At 35.2% G+C, this 24,958-nt stretch overlaps 1 protein-coding gene across 1 annotated transcript in view; it reads right to left on the bottom strand.

Moving 5' to 3' along the window:
• RYR3 (ryanodine receptor 3) overlaps positions 1–24,958 on the bottom strand; it is a 254,392-nt gene that overhangs the window by 160,935 nt on the left and 68,499 nt on the right. The window contains exons 4-12 of the mRNA XM_087746608.1: positions 24,074–24,085; positions 23,700–23,774; positions 22,624–22,702; positions 19,940–20,052; positions 19,393–19,492; positions 16,239–16,332; positions 10,082–10,156; positions 9,059–9,215; positions 3,229–3,402 (exon numbers count right to left, since the gene is read on the bottom strand). Coding sequence (XP_087602734.1) covers positions 3,229–3,402; positions 9,059–9,215; positions 10,082–10,156; positions 16,239–16,332; positions 19,393–19,492; positions 19,940–20,052; positions 22,624–22,702; positions 23,700–23,774; positions 24,074–24,085 — 879 coding nt within the window. The remainder of the gene's footprint in view (positions 1–3,228; positions 3,403–9,058; positions 9,216–10,081; positions 10,157–16,238; positions 16,333–19,392; positions 19,493–19,939; positions 20,053–22,623; positions 22,703–23,699; positions 23,775–24,073; positions 24,086–24,958) is intronic.

The following is a 24,958-nucleotide window of genomic DNA, read 5'->3' on the forward strand; positions in this document are numbered from 1 at the left end:
CCCAAGATGTAAGCTATTGAATTATCCACTAAAAAAATGTATTTTTTTAGCTCTGAGATAGTAAAAATTTGCTGCCCAGATTCCCAGTTAGCTGAGTAATTCTGAAGGCACTGAATAGTTAACAAAGAAATTAATAATGTTATACAAGTGGTTACTGCCACAAACAGGAAAGTTATTTACCAATAGCTTTTTGTACATACTGGCATATAGGTATACCAAAGCATTGGAAAGTGATGTTTTTCTATACTTGGCAGGATCCAAAGTACACATGTGCTCTGTTCCTCCCAACATGCTGAGGAAGCGCTTTTAAAAGAGGCAAACATCACCCTACGAGTTTATCTGGACCATAGAATCCATGGAAATGTGATGGAGAAGACTAGGAAGACATTTTTGAATGAGTATATTGAGAATATTATCTTAAAGGAGACTAGTTTACATATTGGTCATCTTTCCTCTTTGTTCAAGTACTTCATACTGAGTCACACTGTGGGTGACTTTGTTAGCTGAAATATCACTGTTTCCATAAAGAAGGGTTCTGGGGTGTCTTAACTGAACAATAACTAAAGAACCGTTCTTCCCATCACAAAACTAGTATGAAAACATTTGACAATCAGATAATGTTTCCTCAGGCCATTGCATTTAACTCCAGATTTTGGAGCTACAGGAATGATACAGCAATGAAAACATTTAACAGATAGGATATAAAAGCTGGCATGCCTTGCAAAGTAATTGCACCTTCACCATTGTGTAGCCGACATGCACTCTTCTCCCCAAGTATGCAGTAGATCAGGGAAGAGAGAAGTCTTTTAGAAGGACCTAATCTTCCCTATTTCTCTGACAAAAAAAAAAAAAAATCCCCAAACCTCACCTAAATCATCCAGAAACACCACAATGACAGGAAAGTGCTATTTAGAACTCCAGTAAGTAGATCGTGGCCAGATGCATCCAGCACTGCCTACGCCAATTCCTCACATAAACCACTTGCCTGCATATACAGGGGCATTTGGCACTGCCTTGCTTGTTGAGATACAGCAGGGCATTGGTATTGACCCACACCCTGAGCAATGGTCTCCACAACAAGAATCCAAAACATGTAGCATATGTTTCTCTGTTCTCCAAGCTCTAGCATTCTGGAGCTCTGCAAGAGTTCATAGCTTGCATAGAAGCAAGCTCTCAAGCTGAAAAGATAGGCATCCATCATTCACGCTGGATAGTGGAAGGATGTCAAATAGAATATTGATGTAAACATAATCACTACCTGGCAAAGTCTGGGACCCTTGGTTACCAAGATCTCAGAGACAGAGAGATACAACAGATCAAAATTCTGGCAGAAATCATGCAACAGAAGCCTCATAAATGATGCCAGAATTTCTTACATATTTGTGTCTTGCAAAGACAGCATGATAACTAGATACGTGAAACTATACCAAAGCCAAACAACAGAAATTTTTACTTGGCATTTTGGGTATTTTATAACAGAATTAATCCCATAGTTGTTCTCTCCTCTCTATAGATTTGCAGCAGCTGTCAGTGATAATAGCTAGGTTATGTGAAAAACCCCACCCTTTGTCTCTTGCAAAAATAAGGTATTTCTCAATCCTCCTAGGGGTACTGGGGCATGTTACAAAAAGTGCAGATCAGCTTGAGAATGATTACAGTGACTGAAAGTGAAAAATCTCCTGACAAAATGATGGTGGAGGATGCATACAAAGCTACGACTTCACTTTTACTGTAGAAAAATAAATTTTATATGAAATTTAAAGGGATGTATATATCTAAACTTGCTCACAAAATTATAGTCTAGTAGCATATTTTGCAGAGGATGAAAAACTGTTTCTTGTCTCCACAGGAATATCAATTACAGGAAGTGAGAAAGTTTGGGTTTTCTTCTGATTGAATGCACTTAACAGGAGAGAATTCTCCAGGTGAGAGGGCAACAAAAGATTCTGGAGTCTTTGAACATGACTGAAATAAAAGTGACAGGCAATTACGGAGGTTCTTTTAGTCCTTTGCTGCTGAGCAGAAAACTGGGGGAAAATAAATACAGAACTTCACAGGAAGCTATTGCAAAATTCTTCATTGAATGCAGAGGAAGAATCTACATGTTGCCTTTTCAAGAAGCAAAATTGGACCCTCTGAAGAAACAGAATCCCATAGCCAATACTGACATGGGAAAGGAAGAGGCCATCATTGTGTGATTAAATCTCTTATAAAGAAAATACTGAATGACTGGCATAAAAAGAATTTCTTTGAACAGTCAGGTTGCGGGGAATCGAAGGGGTTGGGCACTCACTGCCCGTTTATGACCATGTGTGTTGCATAAATAAATGAGATTGTGCCAAGGGTGTGCTGAGGACCTCATTTTTTATATTACAGTCCTTGTGTATGAGTATCCTCTTGTGAATGTACATACATACAAGTAATTACAGAAGAATTCCAACTTCTGTTCAGTAATGAATTTTTTTTTCCTTTTTCATGTTCTAATGATAGGTTCAAGTTGTAAAAACCTATGAATACAGAATCAAAGAATCATTTAGTAATGATGCAGTTATGCGAAGTTAGTACTAAACCCCTTAATTCTGAATGAAATGTAAACATAATTTGAAGAGATAACAGGTCATATGCTCCTAATTAAGAATATACTTGTACCCTCTTACCAAAAGGCTGAGAGAAAGACCTTCTTGATGCCACACCACATCTAACATTTTGGCAGGATCTTGTTCATTAATATCCCTTAAGAAACATGAAGACTTTCTAGGGCCATTTCTTAAGTAACAAATTAAATTTCCATTTCATACAATATACTCAATTAAAAAAATCTAAAACACCAGTGAATGTAAGATGACTTATAAGTTTACACCCTTAAACAGTTAAATGCAGATTTTCAAAAAAGTGATTTGACAATCCAAATCAGGAATTTCTGTATTTTACTGAAGTGTCAAAAATAAAAAAAAATTACCCCAAATTAATAATTTCTTCTGGCAAGAAAAATAGCTAAATACATTTCTTAGTGGCAAAGTTTTTATTCAGTTGCATAGTTATGTTAATATCCACCATTGTTTTCATTTTTAGAATGAAACATTCACACCATTTTCAATAAAACTGCACAAAACAATTAAACCCACAATTGCCACATTGGTAGAATGGCAAAAAACAGGACAGACCAAAACTGTTATGCAACTAACATTAATTTTACAAGTAATTAAAAAAAAAACCCTCAAACATTACCTTTCTTTTCAAGGGACCTAAACGTGCTGATTTAGCATCTTGTGCTTTGTAAGTCAACCATAAGGCACTGGCCACATGTTGGACAAAACAGATTGAATCACCGTACTTTATTTCTGGGACTCCCATTCCATCAATGTCACGTTTAAGACTAGAATCTTGCTTTTCTTTTAGCTCCTAAGAAGAGAAAATAAAAGCTGGCATTTAATCCCTGTACTGGAACAGGATAAACCATTGAATTCTTCACTGAAACACATTCCAACAGTGAACAATGTTTACGTTACTTATGTTGTTAAGATGCAGCTAAATTTCATTTCAAATAATTTCTGTTTCTATCCAATTAATTAGTCAGATTCTGATTACAAATAATTTCAAATCTGAAGCATCATTTTCACTGAAGCAAGAAAAATCCCATTATTCTTCATTCACAACCAGAGGATTTTGTCTCCAGCACAAAAGTAAGTATCGTTTTCTTTAAAATAAAAGTTTTCCTTTCAAAACTGAATTCAGGAGTAAGAACAGAATTATGCAACAAATTCTGTAATAGCAAATTATGGATGCATGTGCATGTGTGTGATTAAACAAAAAACTCTAAGTAAATAGCATAATTAGATTATATAATTTTTCTATGATTTCAAATGCTGATGGACTTAACCTTAAGTGTAGACAGTTGCTCATTTGTTGCTAAGTAAGGAAAATACGTTAAGACATTGATACACAGTTTAAATTATTATATGTGTAAGAGGTTTTCTTATTTCATCTCAGTTTACTGCATGTTCAACATCTGTGGAGTAAAGTGAAGTTCTATTTTAACTATGCTAATCTACTTTCATTTATATGGGATTTAGCTGTCACATTTCAACAATAATTTTAGTTCAAACAGATAGCATTATAATGCCAAGATGAAGTAGAATGAAATCACAAGACATTCCTTGGGGATACCATTACATTATCAAGACTATGGGGAGATCATGTCACATCATATTTATGTGGACTGCACTATCAACATACAGATAAAGACAAACTCTTTCAATACACATTTACAGTGAGGCCATTAAATGAAAAATACAATAAAATAACACAAATTCATTAACTGTCAGCAATTAATTATTTGACTTTATGTAGCACCCTGAAGATTAAAACATTTTCCTCAGACGTTATGTCTGCATCAAGAATCAAGCATCAAAGAAAATTTCAATGAAAGAAATTATTATGTGGTAACAAGTGATGCTAACTAAGTTACTGTTTGAAAAAAATTGAGCAATACTGATCCTTTTTGATGACACTAAGTATAAAGAAAAACCAAGATCTTTTGTATTTAAGAAATAAAGCTTGAGAATGATTTTGGGGGCCTGAAGGCTGTTCTCACTTTAAGCAATACAGCATAAATTCCTCTTCGTGATGTTTTGCTCTTTGTGCTCTGTCCAGTTTCTCTAGGATTTCAGCCAAGTCATTTGATAGCAGTGTGCAAAGAGAGGGTGTATTTTCTAACAGCTGAAAAGTATAGTCAGATAAAGATTATCGGGGAGAAGGAGACAAAAAAAAAATCTCTTATCTAGATATTTGTACATATCTTAGCAGCAAAATATCCAAACACTTTCTCCTTCAAAACCCTCTCTTCACAACCTATTCTCAGTTTAATTCCCTCAGGCCATGAATGAATCAAGGAAGAAAACAAATCACACCATGGGTCTGCAAGATGGCAAAGGAAAAATAACAGTAACAAAAAATTAAAAAAAAAGAAAGAAGGAATGAACAAAGGAACTTGAGGGCAAAGCTGTCAAGGATGTAATTTTCACAAGACATTTCATGTACTAGAAGGACAAGATTTAGAAAACAGGAAAATTCATAGAATTATAGATTCCTACGTGATAGAAGGAAGGTAAAGAATGGCAGTGTGAACAGGACAAACGAACCCAACTGTCTTTACAATGATTTTTCAACAGTCTTTTTGTAAAAACACAGTAAGGAAAGAACTCTTGATAACTTAAGGGCTTCTTTATGTACCCCTAAGAATGGTAAGACAACCTGACTGCTGAACTCTTACTAAATCTAACCTACGTGAGCTAATTAAAATTGTATCTTTTGGTTTTGCATGTGTTATTGCATTAAAAGTACTGCCATAGGCTACCACAATTTAAGAAAAGAAAAAGATAAAAGGCCTACAAATATAAGAGCAGAGGATCGACACATTGAGCCTACCTATCTTGCTAGTGGGCTTACTTACATACTTTGCTGTATGCATTTCTACACTCCAGTAGACAAGAAAAAAAAAAAAGTGATTTTAATTTCACCTTCTACTTTTTCCTCCCATATAAAATAAGTAGAAAAAAAAAGCTTAATACTGTATTTGAAATACAGTGCTTACTGGGAAATGATAATTGTAAAATATGAACTTAAAAATAAATACTTGAACTTTTAGAGACAATTGTAGGTAAAGGACCCATCATCTTGTTCCAAAAACAAATTAAACTTTATGATTACTACTAAACTATTACGACATCCTAATGCCATGTTGAGCCCCTAAGATAGATACATGCTGGCAGTAATATTAAAATGATATCAGATCTTTCTGCATGAGTCATCTGTGACTTTTGAATGTGTCAGAATGTTACTTACTCAGACTACACCAATAATTTCTTCATTGTCAATTGTATATACCATCATGAAAATAAAATATGAAATCTCAAATATTAATTCTGGACTACAACAATTTTTAAATAAACAAATATTTTTAAATTTGCTCTTGTTCTTCACCGTGTTTATTCTCAAAGAAATTTATAAGCAGAATCAGGGTTCTGCTCAGCAGAGTATACTGAGCCAAGTACTGTGCTGGAATGAGAACATCCCATTTCAAAACAGGATTCCATCTGCTGCAGGGAAACTGCTGTCTCTGGTCACAAGGCATTACAGAACCATTGCCTTAAAATATAAAGGTTGATATTTTAAAACTTTGTCAAAAGTAAGCTCCAAATTAAACCCAAGAAAAGGCATAATTTGGGGGGTTGCCATCAATTTCCAATGCTTGTCAGCTTAGTTTGCAGTAACTGGCAGCAAATAGACATATATTGCATGTGCTGTTTTCATTGAAAACAGCATCACAATGTTCTTTAGCATATTCGTTCACTTTTTTAAAAGCTCCCTTCTATTCTTATTTATATAAGGGCATATTAAGGAAAACTCTAATTTGAATTTTATAATTTAAAATTTGTTTCGATTTCCAGTGTTACCCAGCAAAAGGAAACAAAACAGTGAAAGTAAATACATTATGAATGCAATAACAGGTTTTGAAAAGCATGGAACACACAAGACTGCTGAAGTGGTATGTAACAATACTGAGGATGAAGTATATATACTAGGATGCTTTTTTCAACAAAAGGTTCTCGATAACAACTGTTGGAAAAATAAGACTTTAAGTCATGTGTTACAGGCTCCTGGGAAGCCTTGGGGATTTCATATACTCCACATAGCTCTGTCTACTGGCAAAGATAATATCTTTTTTCCACAAAACCCCTTTTGCTAACTTCCAAACTGGAAAGAATACCTCAATGCAGAAATGTTTTATTTCCTTTTGGATACTCCACAGCAATGTATATTCTGAGCAATCTGGTCTGAATTCAGTGTTGACCCCACCTGGAGCAGAAGGCTGGACTAGATGACTTCCCAAGGTCCTTTCCAATCAGAATTATTCTATGATTCTAAGGGACAGCAGTGCTGTAAACAGCCAGGTATTCCAGCACCCTATTTTTAAGGATCTGTACACAGCTGGATAGGAAAGTATTAGACAGTTATCTTGAAATTTCCCTTAATTCATGCCATATTAAGGTCCCAGCAAGTGAAAATATTTCTTCATTGAGAAAACGAACAAGAGAAAACAAAGTTTTACAAATACATAGGTGCAGAAATTAAGATAATCACACTTGGATGTATCTAGTCTAACTATTAGTTCTACAGTTCTTTTTCCCCTCAATCTGTATGCAATAGGCACTTGGCTTTAAGAGTCCTTTCCTTCGTACAGTCCAGATCAATCTTTGGGGTTTATTTGCTTCCAAAACCTCACTTTTCTTTCTTCAGGAAGAGTTATCACTGCTTGTTCCTCTCACCTTTGGAAACACTAATGTCTCTACCCATGGGTCAGTGCAGCTCTCACCTGCCCAGACAATAAACAACTATTCTTATTCTTGGCACAGGCAAAAGCAAATTTATAACCTACTGTGAGATAAAAATATTCTTTTCTATATAGGACAGCACAAATCCTAGGATGATGAGACACTGAACTTGTATTCCATATAAAAATGTACATTAACAACCATATTATGTACAAACACAGTAGAAGGGATGAATGCATTACACAGTCATCATTGGCTTTTGCATAATTACTACTGTACTTCACCTTAGTCATTTTGGGGATTGTAACAAATTTCACTAATGTGCCTTTGAGGCACACCTCAACAAAGGGAGTAAGAAAATAGGGTATGTTTATTCAATACAACAGAAATTACTTACTTTATGAGTATGCATACCTAAACATAAAATTTATATACGTAAAATGTACACATTCATATGCATAGATTAGAATATTAAGAAATTGCAGGACAGCTGGTGTCCAGTTAGGCAGTGAGTACGTTATAGGAATTTGAACACAATGTTAAACCAGTAACTGCGGCATTCCTGGCATACTCACCATCCTTACCAGGGTGCCATGATTTGCCAAAATGGGAAAAAAATACAGCTGTAATAAATGCCCCTGCACAACATCATATGTACAATACACACTGCATAGCCTTTGCACTGAAGAAAGAACCAAAAACTATTTGGCGAGCATCTATCAATCTAAGGAATTTTCCTGATAGTTTCTCAATTATTTTGATTGGTTAAAATAAAAATTCTCAGCATACCCTATGCAGTCACACTAATAAAATGAACATTGTTATTTTAAACATGCTAAAAAGAATTATTTGCTTTATTATACTAACAAAAGTCTAGCATCTGTCTAGACCCTTAATGCTAGATTTTATCTAGTATATATCTAACTTTAAAGATTCTTTTTCACTGCCCTTCAGGGACCATACAGCATTCAGAATTACATGGAACATTTAACTTCTCATATTTAATAAAAAACTCTATTGGAGCAGCTATGGCAACTACTTAAGTAATATCATGAAAGCACATAAAAACTTTTCCTCATCTTTGGTATAAAAAACTACCACTTTCTGGAAAAAAAGTTACTAATTTCACCCACTTCCATAACCATTCTTCACTCTCTCTCTCTTGTACTGTTTTTCTCAGCTGGAAACAATGATCGCACTAGTAACATGCAATTAGCAGCTCACTAAAGAGCACAGTTTGAAAACATATGGTTTAGAAATCACTGACTACATTTTCCTTGCAATTCACCTATCAACACACTGCACAAAGAATAGCAAGGGCAGAATTTTGCCCATCTGAACTGAATTCAATTGAACTCAATTATGACAGATAGAGCTGGAATGAATAACATTCTAATGAGATTCTGTCCAACTAAAATGATTCTATAATGATTAAAGCATTCATATTAAACCACTGTGTCTTGCATTGTATTAGTTTTTAATCTTGCTTTTTTAACCTGTTAACAGTTTAGTTTACTCTAAAATTTATTAATCTTCCCTATTTTTCCTCAAGGAAACCTTTCTTAATCTCAACTAAGGCTGTTTGCATTTGTATTTAAAAGCATAATCCCTGTCAATTGCTTCAATTTAGAAAATTACAAATAATTTATAAAGTCACTGAACCAACTCAGATCTAGTATTTGAGTGCTCCACATTTAAGACAAATTTGCATTGATGCTATTTACCTTTGATGCTCTAAAACAGAAGGCAGTAGATGTTGTGTCCGACTTCTCTCTGTCTAACATTGCAAGTCCTTCATCTTCATTCAGAGCCAAGTACTTTCCTGTTGTAATATGTCGAAGACGGAAAGGCTGTCCCCATCTGATGTTACTTCCACTCCAGCTAAACATATGAGACATCAAAAAATAATTTATGAAGTAAGTAAAACTAATATTTCTATTCTGGGTTTTAAAGGATGTTCAGAAAATAGAATGTGCTGTATATATTCATTTTTGCTTTTGATGTCAATACTTGCATTAAAACAGATGCAAAACTGTTAATAAATTTGCAAAGGGAACCTTGGAAAGGAGTATAGCTTTAATTTTCTTGTTTCTACACCCTCTCTCTGTTTTACTAGAGTGTTACCTATGGTGTCCATAAAAAAATCCTACGTTTCTGAAAAATACTAAAGTGTAAATTAACTACTGTATTTCAGTTGACTGCCTAAACAAACAAATTAAACCTAAGTGAGGACTCAACATTCCAAAAAACTATCCTACATCTCTGTTAGTTATGAGAGTATTTCATTTGCAATTACAAACACCCTTATGGTATATATTGAAATTTCACTTGCAACAAGTTAACAGAAAACTAATAACCCAGGAGGGATATAAGAGTCCAAAAAAAAAGACATACACCCATGAGGGATATTACTGTTCTGATTTCCACTCATGCTTCTAAAATTCCAAGTGGAAACTAGGAAAGCATTTTACTTTAGGACAGAAGCAATGTCTCAAGCAGACATATCTCATAGGCAACATTGCTTTTGATATGGGGCATAGACAAAAAAAAAAATCTTAAAATACTGACATTCGCTGTATGATTACATCATGGTAGATAACTTTTTATTATTGACAATGAACGTACTAACATATATCATATAGTAAGACAAATATATTACTCGTGTTCTGCCTTAAGGGTCTGTAACAATCAAATTGTTGTTAACATAATACGAGCTGCTAAAAAAAGAGTTCAAAAAATATCAGTACCTTATTCGAAGCGGTTCTACTCTCCACAAAGACCTTGCTCGAACACCAGCTCCTCCAGTTTCATAAAGTACTTTCCTACAGAAAAGATTCAGAAGATCATCCTCTTGTGTTTATTTGTGCTACACAGTATTTATCTTACTCCTCTGTAAACTGCATAGGACTTGCTGCTTCTCTCCAGCTAAACAGATGGAGTGGAATAGACAGACAATTCCTGTTCATCAGTGAGAGCACAATAAACAATCCAAATGTCCCAGGTAAGTTAGGCTATTTACATTCTCTATGTCTGTTCTCTCTCAGGAGTTGATAAAATACTTTGCCTTCAAAGTGGCTGAGAAGTTTTTGCTGTTACTTTATCAGTCATAAAAATATGTTATTCATACAGTTCCCAAGAGATTAATCTAAGTTACTAATGCTCTTAAACACATACAAACACAATATTAAAATAAGTATACACATTTGCATATATTAATTATCTGCATGAGACTTCAGTCCTAGAATTACTTCCAAAATTCTTATTAAAAGACAAAAATGGTGCTGATAAAACAAAAATTTTGTATTATAATCCTTACAAAAGAAATAACACAGATAAAATTATATATTAGTTTTAGGAAACTCAGAGAAATAGAAAAAGGAAGTGAAGGGATTCAGCCTTTAATGTAATCTTATATATAATGTCTGGGGGTCAGTGACATGTTTTAGTGCTGAAACTAACATTCTTCTCAATAATCAAATACAAACTATGGTGGATTAGTCCTCTTCACAGGACTACATGTAAGAAAGTTTTTCATCTTTCACTAATCATTCATGTCTTGTCATCCACGCACCAGAATTTGTATAACCTTTCTCATATATAATGGAGATAGGAAATACAATGGATAATAGGAAAGGTCTTGGTCTGAAACTAAGGATACGTAGAACCTTTTTTTTTAAATAATATTTTTAATAATAATAATTTTAAATAATAATTGTATTTATTACATTCTGCAACAGTAAAAATGTAGGAAATAATAAACTTCAACTACTTTAGTTATAATAATAATTTAGGAAGTTTGATGTGCACCTTATCTATTTTAAAATACTTTAAGAATCTCTTAACTAAGTAAATTTAATTTCTTTTACACATTTTTAGGCTACTATCTGCAATATTGCTGCTATTGGGAACTGTATTAGAGTGAAGACCTTGCTTTCACAATGTGACTCCCAAGCAGTCCTCCATACCGTACTATGTAAGAGTTTATTGCATCATCATTATACAATAAATTGAAATTTCTGTTACTGGTAGCAAATGCTCAGTGGACACTCTAACTGAACAGAAATCTGTTCACACAGCAAAACAGTACTAGAGGATGACACAAATATTTTTTTCTATGCCTACTTCTTCATTTGAAAGAGTGACATTACAACATCTATGTATAAAACTGTGAGTGTGGTCAGAAACTGAGCCCTCCAGGCAGATACCAATAAGAAAATCATATTCTTAATAACTGTAATATACTGCAGTACATTCCTCCATAATTTGAGCAAGAAAGAAGGTTTCAGACATACAAGCAAAATTATTCTAGATGCAAAACAAACTGATTCACAAACTTCTTTTCAAAGTGCAGCAAACTTCCAGAAGTTTGTTGGGTTCTTTTATTTTTCTTAGAGCAATATAAGCATATAGCCTTTTCTGTATCTCTAACCTTTTCTGGCAGTGGTTCTTTCTGTTCATATATTTATTTATTGATACCTAAAGGAGAGGTTGGTTGAACCTTTCAGCAAGATTATTTGATTCACGCTTATTCCTAAATGTTGTCATCAATTTCTAATGATAAATTTTGTTGTACTTTTGTCAGAGGTAAGAATGGTAATTCATATAACCTGTTCTTCCCCTTCCCAAATGAAAGAAGGGGTGAAGAAGGATAAAGAAAAGTTTCACTGTTCCTTGTTTAATTAAAATAACTGGAACTGACCCCAAACCATAAAGACAGTCAAACTGAAAAACAGAGAGTAATGCAGAGTGAAAAATGACTGCATCATAATGTGATTAAGGTACAAAAAAACCCCTTCAATTTGTAATTTGCTTAGAATCATAGAATCATTAAGGTTGGAAAAGACCCTTAAGATCATCGAGTCCAACCATTAACCTATCACTGCCAAGTCCACCACTAAACCATGTCCTCAAGCACCATGTCTACCCTTCTTTTAAATACCTCCAGGGATGGAGACTCAACCACTGCCCTGGGCAGCCTGTTCTAGTAACTGACTACCCTTCTGGTGAAGAAGTTTTTTCTAATATCCAACCTAAACTTCCCCTAAACAGGATGCCATTGGCCCTCTTGGCCACCTGGGCACACTGCTGGCTCATGTTCAGGCGGCTGTCAACCAACACCCCCAGGTCCTTTTCCACCAGGCAGCTCTCTAGCCACTCCTCTCCCAGCCTGCAGCGTTGCATGGGGTTGTTGTGACCTAAGTGTAAGACCTGGCACTCAGCCTTGTTGAATCTTATACAGTTGGTCGTGGGCCAACAATCCAGCCTGTAGGGCCTTCCTACAACAATCAATAGGGCCTTCCTACAACAGTACTGCCTTCCTTCCCAACAGTCCTGTCCCTCTGTAGGGCCTTCCTACCCTCCAGCAGATCAACACTTCCACCCAACTTGGTGTCATCTGCAAACTTACTGACGGTGCACTTGATCCCCTCATCCAGATCATCAATGAAGATGTTGAACAGGACTGGCCCCAACACTGAGCCCTGGGGAACACCACTCGTGACTGGCCGCCAACTGGATTTGACTCCATTCACCCCCACTCTCTGGGCTCGGCCGTCCAGCCAGTTTTTAACCAAGCACAGAGTGCACTTATCCAAGCCGTGAGCAGCCAGCTTCTCCAGGAGAATGCTGTGCGAGACAGTGTCAAAGGCCTTACTAAAGTCCAAGTAGACAACATCCACAGCCTTCCCCTCATCCACTAAGCGGGTCACCTTGTCATAGAAGGAGATCAGGTTAGTGAAGCAGGACCTCCCTTTCATAAACCCAGGCTGGCTGAGCCTGATTCCCTGGTTGTCCCACACGTGCCACCTAATGGCACTCAAGATGATCTGCTTGTTGGGAAAGGATTTGGTTTATACCTCACAACCTCTTTATACCTCTGGGAGCTGGACCTTCTATCGTACTTACATATCTCAAAAAATGTGCAGAGAGGGAATTTAAAATCTGCCTTCCCGCTCTGGCAAACTTGACTGAATGCTGCACATGCATACATAAAATGTAACAACCTAGCTGTTATACAGTCTGTTCCGAATTAAAGTAGCATTTTGAAATGCAGAATTTTAACTGGCTTTTCAGATTGTCAAATTCTTTTCCTTTTTCAATAGTGAACAGGAAAAAAAAATATATCTGTTTAGCACTGTTTTGTGCAACTATGGGACCTGAAACTCAACTTGTGAAATAGAAGTTGTGTTTCTATCTGAGCAAGTGTTTCTACAACTTCTCTTTTATTGAGAACACTTAAGGTTTTAATTTATCTGATATTCTGCTTCTTGAACACCACCAATAAATTCCAGGAAGAATCTATATATTAATATGAAGTATACTGTAGTGTGACAAACCATTTGCATCCAGTATCTTTATAAGATGATGGATTTGTAGATCTATACCTGTACATTACTTAGGAGTCATATTTAAGAACACACATGCAATTTCAAAAATTTTGAAATGATAGTGCACCATAAGAGTAAGAATATATATTCCTCATAGTAAAGGTAGTAGCATTTCCTACACATCTTTTCTTCTGCAATAATGCTTTTGATACTCTAGAATCAAAATACAAAATGACAACAAAAAAACTAGCTATCAATTCATCTTCATTTCCAGACTCTATGAATACGATCTTTCGAGGTCCCTTCCAACCTGGGCTGCTCTATGATTCCATGAATCTACTGAATACACAATAACTGTCTGGAGTTTTTCTTTTCTGTTTTCATCCTAGATCCTCTTTGGTCCCATTCACCTTACTGATGCTGCTTTTGGCAGACTCCAATGACCTCTTCCTAACTAAGCTCAAACCTAATAATCCATTTCCATTCTCTTTGACTTCCTTCATTTCTCCTTGGCCCAACTCAACCATTCCTTCACTGAAGAAATACTATAGATATGTCTCTGTTCACCTTTTATATTTCTTAAATTCATATACTACTTAAATTCTCTATCCCTTTTCCAGCTTTTTCTATATGCAACACTGTACTAGCATTAGTGACCTGCTCTTACAGTAAAACAACTGCAAGTAAAAGAGAATTGCTGCTTTTTCACGACAGCATCCACATAACATTTTCTTCATCTTCTCCTTGATTCCACCCACCCATCTATCCATCCATCCATCTTATTCTCAGTTTTTGCCAAACCTGCCTTTTTGATGTTCAATAAGTCCACCCCTTGTATTTTCACTTGGCCTGTAATAAAAGAACTTAAGATTCTTGGCAGAGAATAGTCACTGTGTGAATTGTTAAGGAGCATTCTCTATAGAAACCTTCAGAAAATTAAATGTCTGTTCTATGAAAAGAGAAATTATCACTCTTGTCTAACTTAGCTTATTTAATAGTCCTAATGGAATGCATAGAACTGATTAAACAGAGATGGAAATGAACACAACAATTTTCTACAGCTCTTTCTCCTGTTCCTATTGCTATTTGGTTGTTTTGGTTTTTTTTCAGGTATTCATTTTGTTTTGTATAATGTAAACGTGACTCCTACAACTATGACACAGTACAAACTTGGCCTTATGTCTATTTTGCAGTTCACGAATCCAAAAGATAGGACAACTCCATATCATCAATCTTAGCACACTGTATCACTATCACACATTTGAAAATGTTCAATATAGCTTTCACATTATTCTCCTATTTTAGGAATATAGACACATAGATTTCATTCAGAAAAATAAACCTTTTTTAATTTTACCCTTTTATTTACATAGTTGTAAAAAAATGGAAGCAGAGTTTAAAGCAGTAACTACACACCAAACATATATTAAGAAGAAGAACATACAGAGCAATAGGACTCCACAATTATTTTTGGTTTTAACTATATCTGACTTCTAGATAAGTAAAAGCAATAGCAAAGTACAGCATTTCTGAACATACTGAAAAGGCTCGACACCTATTCTAACCTTATTAAGACTGGTTGTTTATTAAATTATTCTGAATATGACACCTGTTCCACACGAGGTATCTAGATCCTAATACCTTTGCTAGTGTTTTTATACTAGGTGTGCACATTTTCGCACTCAGTGCAAACTTGCATCTTTTTTTTCTATGCACGTATTAAGAGGGCAGCAATAAAAATTCACCAACAAGTGAAGTTTTCTGACATTCAGTTTGGGTTTCCTTTTGGCTTTGGAGACATTTTTACTCCACAGAAATGTAAAAATGGAAAATTTAGAGCTGAAAAGTTTACTTGACAAAACTGATTGTTACTTGTGGTATCATATTACCTAAAGCATAACTTATTTGCCACAACAGGTACAGAGATCTTATGTGTTGAATATGATTTTTAATGCTGGGGGGTTTGTGTATCAAAATGATTAGCTTGCTGTGCCTTTGATTATCAGCAAAATGCAAAGTTAAATCCAAATAATACATCAACGTAATATATAACAACTGTAGATTTAATACACAAGTGACTTAATATAGCCAATATGCTTTAATTATCTTAATGTATTAATCAAATTTGAGAGAGCAAGAACTTGCAAAAAGGTGCAAAATATATAAAATATGAAAGTCATTGTAGAGGCTGAACTTTCAGAGATCTTTTAGGGCCTTTTTTTTTTTTTAAATTACCATCTTCCCTGTGAATGCTTGCTTACCTCTGCTTATTACACATTAAAGTACACATTAAAGACATGCAACGTAACAGGCTGAAATCTCAGTGGAAATCAACAACTTGAATTTCAGCAATAAAAGAACTCATGACTGATTTTCTTCATAGGTTTCAACTTCTTGTAACAATGTCAGTGCCTAATTAAAGATTGCTGTAAAGAGTATTTAACCTATCTAACCTCACATTCAACTGACAATTGCTGTAAAGAGTATTTAACCTATCTAACCTCAAATTCAACTGACAATCAACAACCTATTTCTTTTTTTGAGAGAAGAAAATGTATAAAAAGGCACCACCACTTACTTGTGCTGTGAATCATTCTGATCTGTAGATGGAATTGTCAAACACTCATCATGGCCATGGAAAAAACGTACTACATGCCCACCAAGAAGATACCCTGTAGAAGAAGCACATTTACTTATTAGCTTAAACACTGACAATATGAAAATAACACCCTCAAAAAAATTAAAAAATTCAAAAGACCCAGGTGAAATCTGTTTTCCAAATTTTCACTCATAACTGAAATTAAACAAGAAGAACAAAGTTAGTATGACAACATATTATTTTTTAGTATCTTTTTCAGTTAAAAATATTTCTTCTGAAAATGAAGACAAAAAGAAAGCAACTTCTTAACATTTAAAAATTAAATTAGGATTCTAGGACAGAAAAGGAAAATAAAAACTCCTGCAACAATTACTGTTTTGAAAATTGAATGCTTTAGGGAAAAGCCATATCAAATATATACCATAGTTTCCTCCCCCTTAATACAATTTAAATGTTCTCAATACAAAATGATTTGGTAAGTTCATCAGTTTGTTCTGACATTTATATCTTGTGTCAAAATCAAAACTGCACAGCAGCAGCAGGAGACAGAAGACAGAAAAACACTTAGCAGTTCTGAAGATTAGGTTTAATGGAAGCTAACTTTCCAACCCATTTAACACAAAGACTACAGGTCAAAACCAGGCACTTTGCCTCACAGAAAAAAAGAAAAGAAAAAAAATGGTGTAGGAGGAGAATGATTCATCAGACCCTCAGTCCAAACTGTTCTGACCTTGTAAGTGAAATTAATGCCTTTTAAAAGAACAAACACACATAAAGAAGGAAGGGTAGAAGGAAACCTTCATACTGTGCAGCCGATTCAGTATAAATTTATAAATTAGGAAAACAGTAACTGGCAATTATCCTGTTGCCAATTAATACAAAGGTCAAAGCAAAGAAAGGATGTGAAAGAAATATACTTTCCTGCTATTTATGTTCCATCTAAAGTGCTTCAAACATCACAAAAAGTATGTTGTCTGACTTCTAGTCCAATTTTAGACTCAGGAAATCCCACTTTCTCAGTCTGTCCATTCAACTTGAGCCAGGCTGCTAAGGCTTTTGACATATGATCATCGCTCTTGTAAACCATTCTGAGAAGTGTATATACAGCTAAACCTAAGCCTAAGTAATTGGGAAAAAACTGACACACAGAAAACCCACTTCTCTGCTTACTTCACCCTATCCTCTTTTTTTTTCTTTTTTGATTATGCAATATTGGATTATGTGTCCAATTCTGAGCTACACAGTACAAGGGTTCCAAGTACAGCAAAGGGCCCCTAAGATGATTGAGACTGGTGCACCTCACACATGAGGAAAGGCTGAGAGAACTGGGACTGTTTGACCTAGAAAAGAGAAGGCTCTGGGGATCTCATCAGTGTGAAGCAGACAGAGTCGGGGTCTCTTTAGTGGTGCCCAGTGACAGGGCCAGAGGCAACGGGCACAAACTGAAACACAGAAGGGCCCATCTGAACATCAGGAAACACTTTTTCACTGTGAGGGTGCCTGAGCACTGGCACAGGTTGCCCAGAGAGGTTGTGGAGATAGTCTCCTTGGAGATAGTCAAAAGCTGTCTAGACATAGTCCTGGGCAACCTGTTCTAGGTGGCCCTGCTTGAGCAGAGGATTGGACCAGGTCCTTTCCAACCTCAACCACTCTGTGATTCTGTAAGCACTTAGGAAATTCAGCTGTCAAATCCCTGCTCTTACAGATATCTAAAATATACCACTGATCTTTCATGATCTCTCTGTGTAGCTCATTATGCTTGTCATCTGTTACAAGTTTTTAATTTTATTATAGGATGGCTTTTCTGCTTGCTTGGTTTTGTTTTACCTGTGAAACCTGAGAATGCAGGGACTTTTCCAGAGTTAACCTCTATTCTGTTTATGACCCATGATGGCAGGGGACCAGACAGCCATTTATAAATACACAGCTCCAACATAAAACACTTCTTGCAACACAAAATAATCAGAAAGTATTACAAGGAAAATCCATATCCCATGAAAACCTACAAACACTCTGAGACAAGATTTTTATGGGTCAATGCACAGAAGCACTGTGGGATGCTGATTTAAACCACTTGGGGTTAGAAGGACCCGACCATAGTTCAGGTAAGCCTAGTGACTGTTAGTCTTTAGCAATAAGGGTACTCTACTTCTATCAAGACTTAGTATAGCTGATCCCAGGGAAATGCAATGTCTCTTTCAGGTCCCTTATAGCTCCTTTTTTTTCCTATGATCCTGTATATTATTATATCGTAAGTGACTAGATTTAGGGCCAGGTGATACAAAATGATCCTGACTTACAGACGTTTACTATTCATGAATGTGGAGGGCTGATACTTCAAACAGAGACCAGCAGAGGTAAAGTACAATGTTTGTTATGACAGTGTTAATGACAGAGTATGGCATTGAAATAACAAGCAATATTGAGTGGATGAGCCTTTCATTACAGAACAAGACATTTCTCAAACAGAATAAGGTGATGCGTCTCAAACACGGTTGCGAAGTGCAGTCAAGTACCTAGAAAGAAATCCTGACCCTGTGGTGTGGGATTTAAGGCTGACTAAGGGGATGCGTTTAGAGAGCTCATTTTCATTGACTATTACAGACAGACAATAAGGAAGCATGGCTGTGAGATCCAGAAAGGATATTTGGCAAATATCCTTAAAAAACACAACTAAGAGACTGAAATAGGAGCTACCAGAAACCTGCTTTCCATTTTGCATGTACCTTTATCTCTCTTCTGTTCTCTCTGTTACAGGGTGATTAAAAATCCTGTGCAAAATCTAAGTATACTGGCTTTAGTTATTTTGCAGCTCCTACTCCCCAGAACTAAACTGAAGACAATAAACTCTTCTGTTGCTCTCTGTCTTCATTTCTTATGCAGCATTTTACGCTTTGCTATTCTAAAGTTACAGCACTTATTTAGATTTTCTTCAGTTAATCCGGCTGATGTATCTGTATTTCCCCATCTTCCCTTCTGTTATTCTTCTTGCCTATGCTCATTTTCTTTATTTTCATTAAGCTCTTCGGTTTGATGTTCTGAGGGTGTTTTTTTTTTCCATTTTCACTTCTTATTAAAAGCAATACAGAGTCATCTAAAGTATATACATTTCTAAATAAACAAAATGACAAACCTTCTGTAATATTGCTTCCTGAGCATGTAGGATGTACATTCCATAGCGTCTGCATAAAGGAGGCATCCACCTGAATACTTCCATTTGACATGGAGAGATGCTGCAATAAGATGACAGTAACAGGAAGCAGTGAAATTTATGCACTTTAAAATATTTAGCATATTAATTTCTCAACAAAATAAGAATGCATAATAAAGTAAATATATGAATATTCTTTAAAAATTTGTAGTCACTTGCTTTAAAATTAACTCTCTTCTAAATCTAATCAGCAGACTCCAGCTGCAGCTTAGAAATCTTCCACAGTTACAGAAATAAAAACTTCCCAAGATGAAGAATGCTGAAGTACACCTTGAGATAAAGGCATGGAAACAGTCTTGTTCTAGGCAGGGGGAAAACCTTTCACTGAGAATAAAAGTGCACTACAACCAGGAATTATTTCCTAGATTAGAAAAAATTTCATTCATAAGAAACCGCAGCCATTTTCCCCAACTCTTCACAGCGCTTTGTATTTTCCCACCGTGTCCACCTGCTAAACAAACAAACCTACCAGGTATCTTTCAGAGGACACACTGACCAGGATAAGATCATCACCTATTCGAACTTTTTCTCCTTCTGATCTTTGTTTAGAAGCAGGGTGTATTGTCCACCAGCATGCCTCACCTAAAGGACAGAGATACTTATCAAGGGTATAGAAAACAGACAACTCCCAAGAAATGTAAGGATATATTTATACAACATTGAAATAACATAACAAAGAATTGTGTCTTATAAGACATTCACCTTATAAAACCACCTCATTCCTCTTTTCAATCGATTTAAATTTTTTCTTTTTCCTTGAAACTTCCTTGAAAATTTTTGTCAACCAATCTTTGTCATCACTGAAGCAGGTATTTCTCTTTTCATGTTTGTTTGTTTGTTTGTTTGTTTTCTTAAAGCAACTAATCACTTACAAAACACTGTTCAGAACTGCCCTCCCTTTGAGGCTTTCACTTCCAGTAAATTGCTGACAACTACCTCAGCCTTAATTATCACCTTTTGTGTCTTTTTTGCTTAATGTTCATATTTAATTCACAATCTTCTGTATCATTTCCACTCTAAGCCACATTTATTTTGTAGAATACAGAATTTTGAAACAAATACTCCATAACTTTACAACATTGCTACACTACAAATATCAGTTCTGGAAGCAGTTCCAGTAGCACTACAGACCATATGATTACAGGATAGCCAAGCCTAAGGGTAACAACCATAGAATATTTCCTACACATTAAATATAAGGTTCCAGATTACTTTGCACACACACATACACACGATTCTGAGATTACCCAACTCATTCCACAATTTCACACCTTTCATGGTTTAGTTAAGACCCTGAAGAAAATGAGTTAAATACAGCTTTCTCACTGGGCAATGCAAAGTGGGAGAAAATTAAACAAAGGCAAAATTGGTAGCTTAACAGAAAGCACAAAAATCCGTTTAACCAACTAAAAAATTTCATGCAAAACCTCCTTAAAACAAAATTTGAAAGTTATGAAACTAATTATAAAGAAGACAATAAATAAAAGTTACATCCCTAAAGTGTAAAGTGCTAAATCTTTAAAAGAGAATACTTTTAAATATCCAGTGGCTTTTCACTCAGTACCTGCTAGGTGAAGAATATTTCCTGCAGCTGAAATTGATTCAGTAGGACAGTTTCATGGGTGGGGGAGTAGGGCATGGGGAAGTGATATTATGGTGTTGAGTTTATGAGGTTTACAAGCATGCAGTAGTTATCAAAATCCTCTGTGCAGAAATACAACTAAGCATTCCTTTTATGTGTTGTTTTTTATACCTTACCTATGTATACAACAGTCTTTTTGTATATGTACAGTTGTATATGTACAGTTAAGCAAATACCCATGAGACAACTAGAGATATTCATTGCAAAACCTCATGGGCACAAGCAGACACATGCACAACAACTCTGAAAAAAACCTATAAAATTATAAAGACAGATTTCACTGAAACTATTTTCAGAGAGATAGAACACATACATTCCTTTTATCAACATGCCTAAAGAAAATAGTCTCCCTTTAAGGCAGCAACCAAAGATATAATCAAGTAACAGGTTGCTAATATCTGTCTGAGACCATCTTCTGTATGGCTACAAACAACTGAAAGACAAACTTCACTCATTCAAAACAGAAGGTCATGTAGGCAGAGTCACCTGAAAAGGAAGTTTCAAAGATCATGGCCGACAAACATTTTAACATCTACATTGGCAGTTCCTCTCCATCATCAATTAGTCTATTTTGATTTTAGTTTCTTTTCAAAATAATGAAAAAACAATAGAAAGCACAGGTTTATAGTAATACAACTGGCATTTTTTTATTTGAAGCTTCACATTAATGAGGTGTGTGTATAGGAACCTAGATTTTCCCTTCAAGGTATATGTCTGGGTCTGGGTACTACAGGGTCACCTGTTACTTTCTGATGAGTACGCATCACTTTCAGGAATCATTAATGCTATGAATACAGCGGCACGTAAACTTATTTGTGTCTCTTTGTGGCTGAGTTGCTTTTAAATTCTTTTAACATAGCTCCCAGTGGTATCTCATAATTTATATGTGATTTCACGGAAGCACAGGGGTTTTTTACTATATTTCTGTCAGCAGCACTGTTACTGGCAGTACCCCTGGAAATCTATTAATCAGATTTTAAAGCTTTCTTGTCATTTCTTGTTTGTGTCGTATCTCTTCCACTCCAACGCATTATTATTTTGCTCCATTTTATGCTTTTATGTTTCTTAAGCTCTTTTAGCAATGTGCTCATTACATTTTTTCTGTTTTCCTGCATTACAAGTTGCATACTTCTTTTGTTGCACTGTTACAATGCATATTGTGAATGCACCGGTATATGGCTTTTTTGTACTCTAATTCTATTGAAAGTGCCAAACCATACAAATAGAAAGCAAATGCATCAAATTTATTTTATTCAATGGGATTTTTTTTACTTTCACCATTATCACCAGTGTTATTGCAGTTGTGGTAACTCAGTTTAATTGCAGGACACTCTCACATTCTTCTACAAAGTCAGTAAATTTACTGAAAGTCATCAGTATAGACAGTCATCATTTACTTTCAACCATCTTATTTCTAATGAACACATGAACATGACATTCATTAATCTCGATGCCTCTTTTAAAACCAGAAATGTGTAACACATTTTCCTTCAAAAAATAACTTGCGATACCTGCTGCATTTTCTCGTAGTCCCACATCAAATGCAAGTTTATCTGTCTGGGATCTTGATGATGTTAAACATGTCAAATACTGCAAAATAGTGAAGTTATTGAAAACAAAAAACCAACAGTATCCATTAACACACCTGCCAAATTAATACATACAGATTACTCCATCTTACTCTCAGCTTGTGCTTAATATTTTTAAATTAGTTAAGCATGATGTTATTTGTATACAAGCTCTTCCTGACTAAAACATCAAAATCCTTTTCCACTTTAGCACATATTTCTCTGTGCAATTTAGCTCCTACCTTCCAAAGTTTCAGTTAGTTCATCAGATAGGAATAGGCAAACATGTTATTACAGTGTTAGTCTAATAAGTTTGCTTCATGAAAACATAGCAAACATACCAAAAGGCAGTAAACATACTTGCAACTCTGGTATGTCAATGCAACTACAATTTGTATGGTTCATAAACATAAGTAACAGAGTTTAAAGACTAATGTAGAGTGTTCTAGTACAGGAAAAAGGCAGAAAGACGTTTTCTTGACTTCTCATTTCTTCAGCCTCCTATTAGGTATATTTGCATGGGCCCTAATAAGTCAAAGAGCCAGAACAGTTAAAATTTTCCAGTTGTACAATGTAGTGAAACAAAATTTATACAAGGTAGCCTGAAGATAGCATGTTTGTGGGCATAGTCTCTGGGAACTATGGGATGTTAAAAGGAACACCTTATCTTATAGAATATGATGGAAAAAATAACACGTATCACAACAAATGCATCTGCGACAGTAGCAACTTCCTAATGGAATTATCATTAAAATGGATTCCTTAAGGACACAGACATAATCCATGGCTAAAGGAGCTTTTCAGCTACATTTCTGAGTGAAATGGATTGAAGAATCTGAATTTAAAATATAAGGGCCACTTCCATTATGTTGAGACACCATAAGCTATTCAAATTTTTATGTAGTGCAGAAGAGAACTTAGAAAGAACATTTTTTCAAATTTAATTTTTTTTATTTTGATAAAAAGGCGTTTATTTGAGTTTCATGTTACTCATTCTGTGCAAATGCTTTTTCACTTACCATTTCACTGAACGAATGTCGAAGTAGTATAGCATGGCCATACAGCAGGGTTCTGTGACCACCCCCTTGAGCTGCCTGCAGAACATGACAGAGAAGGTCAGAACTCCACTGCACTGTGTGGACTACGAGCAGAATTACATAACAACATGAAGAGCTACTACAGTTCAAGTAATAAGTGCAAATATTCAAGTAAATTATGAAATGTATATGCTGGGAAAAATTATATTAAGTAGCTACAGCAATAACCAAATATCTGCCAAGGGAACAAATGTTGTTCTTGGTCAAAGGACATTGTAACCCCATTTTTATTATAATTAAGTAAAACCACAGCATTTTCAAAACAAATGTTTTAAATTAAATAAGATACTACTTACCTTTCTTATAAACTTCTCAGAGGCATTAAAAAAAATAATAAAATAAGTATATATACACATACACAAACTGAAATCTGAAAGAGGAAAAATGTAGCTATTGCCCAGAATAGTTTAAGCACATACTAAGGATATCTACTTGCTAGGATTCATGTTATCTTAAGCATTTTCCAGATTCATTAAAGCAACTGCATTCATAATTTCAACCAAGCACAGTTATTAATTTCAACTATGGAAATTTATTACAAGATCATGGCAAGGCAAAACTGGATTTTCCATAAGCTTCCTTCAGAGAATTTAACACACATCTTTTGAGCTCCTTTTGGTGACAAGACGACAATAAATTCCAAGAGAAGAATCTTAACAAGAAGGTTACATATGGAACGACAACAGCCTTTATAGGTTTTCAAGTCTGCCTCTCTCAGGCTTTTTCTGCATCTACCGCCTTATTTCCTAGCTATTTATAAATAACAAGCCTATTCAAACTTAAATAAATAATACGACCAAGAAATTAAATTCTTGATTTATTGTGGTGCTTTCCACTGAAACTAAGAAATTTTTTTTTTTTTAGATCCTCGATCCCAGATTGTATGAAGCACTTTTTTAGGAAAGTGATCTCCAAATTTTGCAGAATTATGTATATCATGATTAATGTTAATACTAATTATATTATGGCGGGCAACATGATACTTCTTTTTTTTTCTCTCAGTCCAGATCATAACATTTGCACCCAGTAAGTCTTGAGTAATAACAAAAGGTCGAACATCAGGGTTCTGATAACAAGCTAGACATTGCTGACTTAAGAATATCTAACTTCTCATGTAACTGCTTGAAACCGTTCCCCCCCACACACAGAGCTTTTTTTCCATTTAAAAGAGCATTTACTTT

This window comes from Nipponia nippon, unplaced genomic scaffold (genome assembly GCF_047370975.1).
Source record: "Nipponia nippon isolate SJK-2023a ecotype South Korea unplaced genomic scaffold, ASM4737097v1 scaffold_10, whole genome shotgun sequence".
In the NCBI taxonomy this organism is placed as follows: Eukaryota; Metazoa; Chordata; class Aves; order Pelecaniformes; family Threskiornithidae; genus Nipponia; species Nipponia nippon.